At 47.5% G+C, this 14,114-nt stretch overlaps 1 protein-coding gene across 3 annotated transcripts in view; it reads left to right on the top strand.

The window, feature by feature from the left end:
* Positions 1-14,114, top strand: part of LOC105497395 (SWI/SNF related BAF chromatin remodeling complex subunit B1) — a 42,796-nt gene that overhangs the window by 14,594 nt on the left and 14,088 nt on the right. For all 3 annotated transcript variants that reach the window (XM_011768436.3, XM_011768433.3, XM_011768434.3), the window contains exons 5-6: positions 1,490-1,617; positions 12,167-12,333. In XM_011768436.3, the coding sequence (XP_011766738.1) occupies positions 1,490-1,617; positions 12,167-12,333 (295 nt within the window). The remainder of the gene's footprint in view (positions 1-1,489; positions 1,618-12,166; positions 12,334-14,114) is intronic.

Raw genomic sequence — 14,114 nt, 5'->3', positions numbered from 1 at the left:
TGAGGTGACAGTTATAGGTTTTGGGGATTAGGCTGTAGATGTCTTCGGGGTCTGTTTTTTACCTCTGCAGCCCAGACTTCCTCAGCTGCCCTCACCCCCTCAGCCTCATGCTGCCTGAAGACTTCTCCATCTCGGCGCATGGAGATCCAGCCGTCTCCTTGCTCAGGCTGTAGCTTTCTTTCCCAAGGCCTGCCTTTTCCTCACACAGCAAGTCCAGTCTCTCCAAGGTCCCACCCGGGACTGCCTTGGCCAGCCCCGCACTGCTCTCCCTGGGGTCTCTAGCAGCCCTTGCCTCCCCTCCCTGTTGCCTTCTCAGCTCTGCAGCTGGTGTGTCCTCTGCTCCAGGCATATCGTGTCACCTCTCCACGCAAAATCCTCCAGGCTCCCCATCACCCTCGGAGCAGAAGGAGGAGTTCTCACTGGGGTGCCAGGCCCAACCTGGCCTGGTGCTGCCACTGCCACACTCTGCCCCACTCACTCTGCCTCAGACCTGAGATCGCCCTCACTGCTGTCAGACCTCCCAGAGCTTCTGCCCAGCAGTTGCCTCTGCTAAGGTTTAGCCCGTTCTCCTTCCTCCCCTCTTTCCTTTCTTCTTTCTTTCCTTCCATCATTTCTCCTTCCCTCCTTCCCATCCTTCCCCCTCCTCCTTTTCCTTCTCTCTTCCTTCCCTCCATCTCCTCTTCCCATCCCTAGTTGACTGTCCCCTTCTCCCTTAGAGTGGCCACCCCTTTCCTCCAGCACCCCTACCCCTTTCCCTGTCTGTTTCCCAGCGCATTCATGCCTGGCACTCAGCTCATTTCTCTCTCTCTTCCATCTGCCTCCCAAGATCGCTGGGGCCCTTCTCAGCCCTCTCCATGCTCCCAGACGCCCTTAGGTGTCCTCTGTCCTCCAGCTCCATCTCACCAACCTGCCTGCCCAACTCTTCCCTCTTTATCTTCCCAAAATACTCAACTCCATTGCTTGGAATCCTCCTGGGACTCCCTCAGGGCAGTGGCCAGTTTGCGTAGCCTGAGAGGAGAACTGTGGGTGCTTCGACACCCGCTAGCTTTGCAGCATCCCTGACCACTGCCCCCCATGGAATCTGTGCTCTGTGGTCTGTTTGTGCGTCCTCAGCAGTTCCTCCATTCACCTGCTTTGGCCTTACTGGAATATATCCTCTTCTAGAAATGCTATTCTGCTTGCCTACAGCCTTCTGTGAAAGTCCTGCCAAATTTCAGGCTTAAATATCCCTTCACAGGACATCTGGGTTTTGTTCCAGCACTGCCCGGGTCGATCCTATTGCAGACAGACTGGTGCTTGTCATTTATGGACCCACCTGTCCCCATTAGACCATGGCCCTGGGACCCCTGCTGCCTCAGCTGTTAGCTGATAAGTGACCATGTTCCCCAGATGGGTTTGCAGAGGCCTGCTGTGCAGAGAGGGAGGCTGAAAATTTGCATGCCTAGGGCCCTGGCACCCTCACTGACTGTTGCTTCCATTTCACTTTCAGCTTTGATGACCACGACCCAGCTGTGATCCACGAGAATGCATCTCAGCCCGAGGTGCTGGTCCCCATCCGGCTGGACATGGAGATCGATGGGCAGAAACTGCGAGACGCCTTCACCTGGAACATGAATGGTACAAGGCAGTCGGGCTTGGCTGGGCCTGGCCCCAGCCCCTGTGTGTTACGTGGGAACAGTCCCCTTTCCTACCAGCTGCCTGTCAGGCAGATTCTGGACCTGACATGCGTGACATCGGGGCATAGTTTTGGAGGGTGTGGGCTCTGGGTTCAGCCCTGGTTCTGTTGCTGTTCACTGTGGGTTGGGCATGTGAACTTCGGACTCCTTTCCCCATACTGAGGTTGGGGGGCCCAAGGGGCCTGGCATGGGAGGTGGCTGGTGTGCATAGCATGGATGATGATGACAATGCCACTTAGACCTAGTTCAGCCCCCGAGCCCTGCACACACCTGCCTTGGGTCCTGTCCACCACCCTGTTTCTGCTGTGTGAGGCTGCATGTGTGCCCCGTGCCTCTCTCCTCCCCTAACTGGTCATCTCTTTAGATATCCTCACTCTGTAAGTCCTGGGTCAGGTGCCATCTCTTCTGGCTCTTCCTGGGCTTCCAAAGCCTGAACAGAACTCAGTCTTTGTGCAGATGTAGACAGAAAGGTTAGAAGGGTATGCATCCCAAGTGTCTAGACTGCTTATCCCATCTGGGAGCGAGGATCATGCATGCATTTATTTTGCTATTTTTTTCTAAGTCTGTTAGAATGTATTTTTGTTATTTTATTTTATTATTACTGTTTTTTTAGATCTTGTTGAATACCAGGTTTTTTTGTTTTTTGTTTTTTAACTTAGTGTCTGTATCCTGCTGAATTTTTATAATGAACATACTCTTTATATTAAGACAAAATGCAGTGAATATCATCTTTATTTTACCTATTTTATTTTGTTTTTTTTTAAGAGACAGAGTCTCACTCTGTTGCCCAGGCTGGAGTGCAGTGATACTCTCATATCTCGCTGTAATCTTGAACTGCTGGGCTCAAGCATTCCTCCTGCCACAGCCTGCCAAACAGCTAGGAATACAGGCATGTTCCACTGTGCCGAGCGTTATTTTTAAATGGGTGAATGTTTAAAATCATCAGAATCTCACCACCCGAATAATATTTTCAGTTTTACCTTTTCTCTCTGTCAATTCCACATGCAAACATATTTAACACAGTTGTCACTATAGAGCAAGTCTTGTTTTATTTTTCTTCACTTGTCCTAAGTATCTTTCTGGTTTCTCTTTTTTTGTGGGAGGAGATGGAGTCTCACTCTGTCGCCCAGGCTGGAGTGCAGTGGCACGATCTCAGCTCACTGCAACCTCTACCTCCTAAGTTCAAGCGATTCTCCTGCCTCAGCCTCCTGAGTAGCTGGAACTACAGGCACCCGCCACCATGCCTGGCTAATTTTTGTATTTTTAGTAGAGATGGCGTTTCACCATGTTAGCCAGGCTGGTCTTGAACTGACCTGAGGTGATCCGCCTGCCATGGCCTCCCACACTGCTGGGATTACAGGCGTCAGCCACTGTACCCAGCCTCTTTCTGATTTCTTTAATCTTCAAACAGTGCAGCATTTTCTACTGGGTCGAGGTACCTTTGTTTGCTAAAACACCCTCTGCTGTAGACGTCTGCACGGCAGATAACATAGTTGCAACATTTTTCTCTCCGAAGGGATTTCCTAAGGGAGGAGAGTATGAGTGGTTGTGGCTGCCTTGAGCTTTCTGGAAGGATTAGGCTGCTTCCTTTGGTCATCCCCAGGCACTCGGCATGCTAGGCCTGAGTGCTAGGACTACCACTTGCTCACACTAGTGCCAGGCCTGAGTCCAAAGGCTTCTGCTTAGCCCTGAGAAGAATGCCTGAGAGCCATCTGCCGGGTGCCTGTCCCCTAGGTCCCACAGGTTAGCTGGTGAGCGGGGACGCCAGGGAGAGGAGACATGGGTGAGGGAGGACACTGGCAAGAGACTCCAGGAGGTTGTATTGAGTGTAGATGGGGACAGGTACAGTTCACTGGTCATGCCCCAGAACAGGGACAGGACAGCCCATGGGCACCAGGCCACCAGCGCTGCACAATGCCTGTTATCTCTGCCAAGCTGCCTGCTTATCTCTGCTGGCCCGCATCAGAGTTATTTGTTAATTCTTGTCTCTCCCTCTCCATTTCAACCTTTTAAGGTCAGGGGCCTTGTTTTTCATTGCCGTTTTCTTTTGAGATGGAGTTTCGCTCTTATTGCCCAGGCTGGAGTGCAGTGGCACGATCTCAGCTCACCACAACCTCCACCTCCCAGGTTCAAGTGATTCTCCTGCCTCAGCCTCCCGAGTAGCTGGGATTACAGGCATGTGCCACCATGCCTGGCTAATCTTGTATTTTTAGTAGAGATGGGGTTTCACCATGTTGGTCAAAGTGGTCTTGAACTCCTGACCTCAGGTGATCCGCCCGCCTCAGCCTCCCAGAGTGCTAGGATTACAGGTGTGAGCCACTGTGCCCGGCTGCTGTTTCTCTTAACATATCATCTAGCCCAGCATAGGAATTTAGTTGTTCACATTGGATCAGTCCATGCTCTGTCTCGTTACGTTTCTTTGGGCAACACATAGAAAGTTCCAGTTTGTTTATACCCCCACCCTGTTCCAAAAAGCATGTAAGGAAGCTTACCGTAAGTACACTGGGCCCAAATGACTAAAGCAAATGCAAATGGAGTGGTTAGGAAAAACTGGATAAAGAAGAAATGTTCAAGTTGAAGAGGGAGCTTGCACTCAGATTTTGTTTGGTGAACATTGCTGGGAATTGGGCGTGGCTCTGGGCCTTTTTAGAACCAGGCAGAGTGAGACGTGAGGATCATTTGCACACTCAGTGTGGTCAATGTTAGCAGCAGCCTGTGGCTCTGAAGAAGTAGAATCACACGTGGTCCTGGAATCTGAGGTTTCCTGCAGCCCTCAGGAAGAGGGCACGGTATAGTAAGGAAGACCAGGATCATCCATGAACTCCACAGTGAGTTTCACTGGGCTGTTCCTCCTAAGAGTCCTCATGTAAAATACGATGTCCACTGAAAGTAATTTAGAACACAGTCTTAACTGGTGGAGAACCAAAATAGTGTTGTTCTGTGAACTCTTCCTCAGCTCTGGGTGGTATTTGGCGTTTGGAAGAGCTGTGATTCTTAACTGGTGGTTAGAAGGCCGTGCCAAAATTGTTACTGATTTGCTTTGAAATTTCACATCATCTTAAAGGTGGGCATGAGAGTCTTTATCACAGAGGGATTAAATATGTAAAGTAGCATTACCGGAGTAGCATGAATGAAGTGTATGTTCTTCAGGCCACCTTCAGAATCAGGATTGGCCAGGCGTGGTGGCTCACACCTGTAATCCCAGCACTTTGGGAGGGTGAGGTGGGAGGATCACTTGAGGCCAGGAGTTTGAGACCAGCCTGGCCATGATGGCGAAACCCCATTTGTACTAAAAATATAAAAATTAGTCTGGTGTGGTGGTGCATGCCTGTGGTCCCAGCAAGTTGGGAGGCTGAGGCACAAGAATCGCTAGAACCCCGGAGGCAGAGGTTGCAGTTAGCTGAGATCATGGCGTTGCACTTCAGCCCAGGCGACAGAGTGAGACTCTGTCTCAAAAAAAAAAAAAAAACAAAAAAAGGAATCAGGGTTTTCTCAGGTTTCTGGTAGGTGTTGTGATGCGTTTGAGGTTATCTTCTCTGAAAAGGACTTGAAGTAGGGCTTCTCTGAAGCACTGGTGAAGTATGGTGTCACCTGCCTTAACAGTCTGCTGAAGAAGGGAAGCATTAAAATCCTCCAGAAAAGATGAGCTGCGGCCGGGCGCGGTGGCTCAAGCCTGTAATCCCAGCACTTTGGGAGGCCGAGACGGGCGGATCACGAGGTCAGGAGATCGAGACCATCCTGGCTAACACAATGAAACCCCGTCTCCACTAAAAATACAAAAAAATTAGCCGGGCGTGGTGGTGGGCGCCTGTAGTCCCAGCTACTCGGGAGGCTGAAGCAGGAGAATGGCGGGAACCCGGGAGGCGGAGCTTGCAGTGAGCCGAGATCGCGCCACTGCACTCCAGCCTGGGCGACAGAGCGAGACTCCGCCTCAAAAAAAAAAAAAAAAAAAGAAAAAGAAAAAGAAAAGATGAGCTGCCTAACCAGAACACATGCAGACATAGATGCCATCTTCACCCAGAAGGGGAACAAGGGAATCACCTCAGGAAGAGGTTTGGAATCTGTCTTGGCACACAGGCAAAGGAGTGATTAGGGTCCTGAGTGTCTACACTTGGCTATAGAAGGCAAGTTTTTTTGTTTTTTTTGTTTGTTTGTTTTTGGTTTTTTTTTTTGAGACGGAGTCTCGCTCTGTTGCCCAGGCTGGAGTGCAGTGGCGCTGTCTCGGCTCACTGCAAGCTCTGCCTCCCAGGTTCACGCCACTCTCCTGCCTCAGCCTCCCGAGTAGCTGGGACTACAGGCGCCCACCATCACGCCCAGCTAATTTTTTTGTATTTTTAGTAGAGACGGGGTTTCACTGTGGTCTTGATCTCCTGACCTCATGATCCACCCGCCTCGGCCTCCCAAAGTGCTGGGATTACAGGCGTGAGCCACCGCGCCCGGCCTAGAAGGCAAGTTTTTAGGGATTTATATCCATATGCTTGTTTTGGACTCTAAAAAATTAAATGAGGCTGAGCACAGTTGCTCACACCTGAGACTGAGGCGGGCAGATCACTTTGCCCGGGAGTTCAAGACCAGCCTGGGTGACATATTGAAATCCCATTTCTACAAAAATTCCCCAGATGTGGTGGCACATGCCTGTGATCTCAGCTACTTGGGAGGCTGAGGTGGGAGGATTGCTTGAGCCCAGGAGGTTGTGGCTTCAGTGAGCCGTGATTGAGCCACTGCACTCCAGCCTGGGCAACGGAGTGAGACCCTGACTCAAAAACATTTTTTTTAAGTTAAAAAAAAATCAAATGATAGATTCAAGAAGCCAAGTGAAGCCCATTATGATTAACCCAAAGCAATCCATGCAAAGACACATCATAATTAAACTTCTGGAAACTCAACACAAAGAAAAAAATCTTGAGAGCAATCAGAGAAAAGGACAACTTACCTGTAGGGAAAAGACCGTAAGAATAATGGTAGATTTCCTTTTTTTTTTTTTTTTTTTTTTGAGACGAAGTCTCACTGTGTTGCCCAGGCTGGAGTGCAGTGGCGCTATCTTGGCTCACCGCAAGCTCCGCCTTCCGGGTTCACGCCATTCTCCTGTCTCAGCCTTTCGAGTAGCCGGGACTACAGGCGCCTGCCACCACGTCTGGCTGATTTTTTTTGTATTTTTTAGTAGAGATGGGGTTTCACCTTGTTAGCCAGATGGTCTTGATCTCCTGACCTCGTGATCCGCCCACCTCGGGTTCCCAAAGTGCTGGGATTACAGGCATGAGCCACTGCGCCCAGCCAAATGATGGTAGATTTCTCATGTGAAACTGGAGGCTAGAGGAAGTGGCATGATATTTTTCAAGTACTGAAAGAAAAGAACTATTAATCTAGAATCCTGTACCCAGTGACAATATTGTTCAGGAATGAGCGATATTGGACATTCTTAGTCAACACATTCTTAGATGAAAGAAAACTAAGTGCTGGGTGCAGCAGCTGACACCTGTATTCCCAGCACTTTGGAGGCTGAGGCAGGCGGATCACGAGGTCAGGAGTTGGAGGCCAGCCTGACCAACATGGTGAAACCCCGTCTCTACTAAAAATACAAAAACAATTAGCTGGGCGTGGTGGTGTGTGCCTGCAATCCCAGCTACTCGGGAGGCTGAGGCAGGAGAATCACTTGAACCTGGGAGGCGGAGGTTGCAGTGAGCAGAGATCACGCCACTGCACTCCAGCCTGGGCGATGAGCGAGACTCTGTCTCAAAAAAAAAAAAAAAAAAAAAATACACGGACCTAAATGAAAATGCAGCGTATCAAAATTTGTGGGATAAAGCTAAATACAACAATGCAGATTATCTGTAGCACCAGTGCGTACATTAGAAGACAGGAAAAGCTTTCCTCAAATTGATAATCTAAGCTGTCATCTCAAGAACCAAGAGAAAGAGAAACAAAACCAAACTAAGCAGAAGGAAGGACATTTGAAGAGCAGAAATCAATGACATTGAAAACAGAAATCAAACGATAGAGAAAATTAATGACACCTAGCTGGGTCTTTGAAAGATTAATAAAACTGATGTTTTCTTAATCTTTGCCTCTAGCAAGGCTGACAAAAAGAACGTAACTTACCAATATCAGGAATGAAATGGGATGTCACCACAGACCCTGCAGATATCAATACTGCAAACAATTCTATAAGTTTGACAACTTACACAAAATGGATAAATTCCTTGCAAAACACAAATTAGCACAACTCATCCAATATCAAATAGATAATTTGAGTTGCCCTGTAACTATTAAGAAAACAGAATTTGTAATTTTAAAATCCCCAAAAATGGCCAGGCACAGTGGCTCTTACCTGTAATCCCAGCTCTTTGGGAGGCTGAGGTGGGAGGATTCCTTGAGGCCAGGAGTTCAAGACCAGCCTGGGCTAGCAGGATCCCATCTCTAATTAAATTTTAAAATATAAAACATTATTTTTAAAAAGGAAAAAAATTCTCCCCCCAAAAAAATCTCTGGGCCCATATGATTTCACTGGAGAATTCTATCTATCAAATATTGAAAAATGAATTAACACAAATTCTACACAATTTCTTCCAGAAAATGGAAGACGAGAGCGTACTTCCTCAAACCTAAAGACAGTACCAAAAAAAGAAAAATACAAACCAATATCCTTTATGACTATAGATGCAAATTCCTTATCAAAATATTGGGAAATAGGATTCAGCAATATATAGAAATAATTATATACTGTGACCAAGTGGGATTTATTGCAAGGATGGAAGGCTGGGTCAATACTTGAAGCTCAATCAATGTAATCCACCGTATTAACACACTAATGAAGAAAAATCACAGGATCAGATCAGTTGATACAGAAAAAGCATTTTGTAGAGCTCAACACCTGATGATAAAAATGCTCAGAAAAGTAATAGCAGGAAACTTCCTCCATTTAATAAAAGCATCTATTTAGTACAAAAATCCTGTCGCTAATTTTTTTTTTTTTTTTGAGACAGAGTATCGCTCTGTCACCCAGGCTGGAGTGCAGTGGCATGATCTCAGCTCACTGCAAGCTCCGCCTCCTGGGTTCACGCCTTTCTCCTGCCTCAGCCTCCCTAGTAGCTGGGACTACAGGTGTCCGCCACCTCGCCCGGCTAACTTTTTGTATTTTTAGTAGCTAAAACTTTTTGTATTTCACCATGTTAGCCAGGATGGTCTCGATCTCCTGACCACGTGATCCACCCGCCTCGCCCTCCCAAAGTGCTGGGATTACAGGGGTGAGCCACCGCGCCCGGCCTTCTGTCGCTAACATTTAATAGTGAAAGGTTGCATGCTTTCTGCCAGAGATCAGGAACAAGCGAAATATGTCTGCTGTCACTATTCTTATTCAACATAGTGGAAGTTCTAGCTAATCCAATAAGCCGAGAAAAGGAAATAAAAGACATGTAGATGGGAAAGGAAGAAATAAAATCCTATTTGCAGATGACATGATTGTCCTTATGGAAAATCCCCAGGGCTCTACAGAAAACTTGGAGAACTAATAACAGTTCCCAAGGTCACAAGATGCAAGGGATACAAGGTAAACATACAGAAATCCATTTTATTTCTATATACTATTAATGAGTACCTAGACACAAATTAAAAATACATTACCATGTATCATCACTCAATAAAAAAAGGAATACTTCGGTATTAATCTAATAAAACATGTACAGGACTTACATACCAAAAACTGTAAGACACTGATAAAAGTAATTAAAGAAGACCTAAATAAGTAGACATATCATATTCATGGATTAAAAGACTCTAGATGATGTCAGTTTTCCCCAAATTGAGATACAAATTTAATGCAATTTCTATGAAAAATCTCAGCAAGACTTTTTTTTGTAGATATAGACAAGATTGTTCTAAGATTTATATGGAAAGGCAAAGAAACTAAAATAGATAATAGATAAAGCAATTTTTTTTTTTTTTTTTTTTTTTTGAGACGGAGTTTTGCTCTTTTGCCCAGGCTGAGGTGCACTGGCGTGATCTCAGCTCACTGTAACATCCGCCTTCCGGTTTCAAGCGATTCTCCTGCCTCAGCCTCCCGAATAGGTGGGATTACAGGCGCCCGCCACCATACCCGGCTAATTTTTGTGTTTTTAGTAGAGACAGGGTTTCACCATGTTGGCCAGGCTGGTCTCGAACTCCTGAACTCAGGCAATCCACCCGTCTCGGCCTCCCAAAGTGCTGGGATTATAGCAATTTTGAAAAAGAGTAAAATGGGAGTTATCATTCTACCCAATCTCAAGGCTTACTATATAGCTGTGATAATCAAGACTGTGTGGTGTTGGTGGAGTGACATACCGTGATGGAACAGACCCACACAAACGTGCCCTCCTGATTTTTATAAAGATGCAAATGTAATTCAATGGAGGAAGACAGCTCATTCAACAAAATGGCGCTGTAGCAATTAGACAATTATAGGCAAATAGGCTAGGTGCAGTGGCTTATGCCTGTAATCCTAGCACTTTGGGAGGCCAAGGCGGGCGGATCACCTGAGGTCGTGAGTTCGAGACCAGCCTGACCAACACAGAGAAGAAACTGTCTCTACTAAAAATACACAATTAGCTGGGCGTGGTGGCGCACGCCTGTAATCCTAACTACTTGGGAGGCTGAGGCAGGAGAATCGCTTGAACCTGGTAGGTGGAGGTTGCCGTGAGCCAAGATCACACCACTGCACTCCAACCTGGGCAATAAGAGCAAAACTCTGTCCCCACAAAGCAACAAAACAAAGGCCATGGGTGGTGCTCACGCCTATAATCCCAGCACTTTGGGAGGCCAAGGCGGGCGGATCACCTGAGGTCAGGAGTTCGAGACCAGTTTGACCAACATGGAGAAACCTCATCTCTACTAAAAATACAAAATTAGCTCGGCGTGGTGGTGCATACCTGTAACTCCAGCTACTCGGGAGGCTGAGGCAGGAGAATCATTCAAACCCGGGAGGCTGAGGTTGCTCTGAGCCAAGATCACACCACTGCACTCCAGCCTGGGCAATAAGAGCGAAACTCCATCTCAAAAAAAAAAAAAAAAAAAGGGCAAAAGACATTAAAGAAGTTATACAGGTGGCAAATATACCTTGAAAAGCTTTTCCACATTTTTAGCCTTAGGGAAATGCCGATTAAAACTACACTATTTTTTCACATCTATAAAAAGTGGTGACAGCATCAGATGCTGGTGAGGATGTGGAGGAACTGGGTCACTCATAAGCTGCTGGTGGGAATGTCAAGTGGCTGGAAAACTGCCCTGGAAAACAGTTTGGCAGTTTCTGTTAAAAACTAAACACGCAACCAGTGTACCTAAGCATTTATCCTGGAAAAATGAAGACATGTTTACACAATAGCCTACGCATGGATGTTCATAGCAGCTTTATTTGTAATAGCCAGAAACTGGAAATGACCTAGACAGCCTTCAGTGAGTGAATAAAATGTGGCCCCTTCATACCACAGAACGTCACTTGGCAGTAAAAGGAAATGACAACCTGGATGAATCACTGGATACAGATACAGTCCTATATCTTGACTTTTTTGGAGAAAACTGGGCACAGTGTGCATGGAATTTCTCTGTGTTGTTTCTTGCATCTGCAATTACTTAAAAATAAAAAGTTTAATTTTAAAATGCCCTGGGCAGTGTATTCACTGGGTGTTTACCCAGTGCACCTGAGGTTCCTGCTGTTGCTGCCCCGCGGGCTGTTAGGATGCTAGTCCCCAGTGGGTCTTTAGGGCAGGGAGGAAATAGTGGGGTTGTGGCAGACCTGCTTCTTGATGGAATCCTGCTGTCTGCTCTGAGGGAATTTTTCCTGGCTTTTCAGCTTATCCCTGCAAGGTGTCTTGTCAGTAAGATCTGGGCGGAGCAGGGAGAGAACGTTGACTGAGGGGACATTGCTAAGGTCTGGCTGGCCACAGATGGTCCCTGTGAGCTCCCATCTGATACAATTACTTTTCCACGATCCGGGATCTGTGGGGACCTCCACACTTGTGACCTTGTTGAGGCCCTGCTGCTGCTACTGCAGTCACAGGCCTGGAAATTGCTATGGCTTGGCACAGTGTGTTTTGCTCACATGAGGCCTGGTATTGGGCCAGCCTCTGTGCCATCACGTCTGTCACCAGTTCAGCACAGAGGGGAGTAGAGAGGTGGCACGCAAGCTTCGATGTGCCTTTGCTGGCCTTGCCTGGAGCATCTCATTAGTTAGGATAATCTCATGCGCCCACCCAGCTATGAGCAGAATGGGGGGAGTGTTTATGGCCATGACCATCCCCAGGGTATGGAGCAGGAGGTCTGTGCAGCATGAGGGCTGGGGGCCAGCTAGTCATGTGCTTCCTCCTTCCACTCCCAGTTTCCAGGAAGGCCACCCTCAGTGCCCTGGTTTTCCTCTTCTGCATCCTGAGATGTTTGACTTCGAAGAGGAAGGGGTGAGGGAGGCCGGTCCATGCCCAAGCATGGTACAATTTGTTGGCATCCCTTCCCTCTCCTGATTTCAGAGAAGTTGATGACACCTGAGATGTTTTCAGAAATCCTCTGTGACGATCTGGATTTGAACCCACTGACGTTTGTGCCAGCTATCGCCTCCGCCATCAGACAGCAGATTGAGTCCTACCCCACGGACAGCATCCTGGAGGACCAGTCAGACCAGCGCGTCATCATCAAGGTGGGTGACTTCTCACCCAGCACTGGAGCCTTCCTGGCCCTCAGGGTGGGTGTCATCATAGAACACTGAGGGTACAACAAGGCCTCCCTCAGCAGAAGCCCGTTTTTGGGTTCCATGTCATCTGGAAAGTCATAGCACCTGGCTTAGATCCCTGCAATCCCCCAGGAAGGACATAGGCTGAGTTCTCATAGTAAAGTGTTACATTCTGGACACATTCAGCGGGTGCCTCTGAGGCACTGCCAGGCTCTGAGCAAAGCTGGGAGGTCTAAAGAAGGTGAAGGCAGCTGATTGGCTGGGCCAGGCTGAGCGCTTCAGGGCGACCTAGTAACCCAATAAGATGCTGCCTTAGTGGCCATATTACAGGTGAAGAGGTAGGTACATGGAGAGCTGAGATCACCTGTGGAAGTTTGGTCAGCTGAGAAGTGGTGGGGCTGGCAATCGGACGCAGGCCTGCACCCTGCAGAGCCTATAGCATAGTCCTTGCTGTGCTGAGGCACCACTGCCAGACTATGCCTTGAGGGTGAGGGGAGCTTTGAAAATAGGAAGATATAAGAAGTAGGTGAAACTGGCACATGTGATGACTCTAAAAAGGTCAGTGGTTTGGTTTGATTTGATGCTGTGCCTTTGGCTTCCATTTTAGAAAAACATGAAAGTTTTCATTTCTTTTGGGTGTATACCTAGAAATGGAATTCCTGGATCGTACGGTGTTTAGTTTTTTGCGGAACCGCTGCACTGCCTTTCTCAGTGGCTGCACCCTTTTATATTCCTACCAGCAATGCACAAGGGTTCCAATTTCTCCACATCCTCACTGACACTTGTTAGTTTTCCTTTTCTTTTCTTTTTTTAAGACAGTCTCGCTCTGTTACCCAGGCTGGAGTGCAGTGGCATGATCTTGGCTCACCGCAACTTCCACCTCCTGGGTTCAAGCAATTCTCCTGCTTAATTAAGCCTCTCGAGGAAGAGCTGGAACTACAGGCACATGCCACCAAGCCTGGCTAAATTTTGTATTTTTAGTAGAGACAGGGTCTCACCATATTGACCAGGCTGGTCTCGAACTTCTGACCACAAGTGATCTGCCCGCCTCGGCCTCCCAAAGGATTACAGGCGTGAGCCACCGTGCCCGGCTGGTTTGCCAGTATTTTTTTGAGGATTTTTGCATCAACATTCATAAAGGGTGTTGGTCTGTAGTTTTTCTTTCTTGTAGTATTTTTTGTCTGATTTAAGTATCAGGGCAATGAGTTAAAGAATAGTTTGAGAAGGATTGGTATTAGCTCCTATTTAAATGTTTGGTAGATGACTGGGTGCGGTGGCTCTCGTCTGTAATTCCAGCACTTTGGGAGGCCGAGGCGGGTGGATCACCTCAGCCTCTTCTGGTCAGGAGTTAGAGACCAGCCTGACCAACATGGTGAAACCCCGTCTCTACTAAAAATCCAAAAATTAGCCGGTTGTGGTGGCACACGCCTGTAATCCCAGCTACTCGGGAGGCTGAGGCAAGAGAATTGCTTGAGCCCGGGAGGCAGAGGTTGCAGTGAGCCGAGATGGTGCCACTACACTCCAGCCTGGCCGACAGAGTGAGACTGTGACTCAGTCAATCAATCAATGTTTGGTAGAATTCACCAATGAAGCAATCAGGTCTAAGGCTTTTCTTTGTCAGGAGGTTTTGGGTTATTGATTCAGTCTCTTTACTTGTTAATACCTTTTTGAGAAGAATACAAATTTGTTTCCCATAACCTGTTTCAGTTTCACATTATAGCCAGCTAGGAGGAAAAGAAGGGACAATG

Source organism: Macaca nemestrina, chromosome 15 (genome assembly GCF_043159975.1).
Source record: "Macaca nemestrina isolate mMacNem1 chromosome 15, mMacNem.hap1, whole genome shotgun sequence".
In the NCBI taxonomy this organism is placed as follows: Eukaryota; Metazoa; Chordata; class Mammalia; order Primates; family Cercopithecidae; genus Macaca; species Macaca nemestrina.
This window is presented reverse-complemented; position numbering and strand designations above follow the sequence as displayed.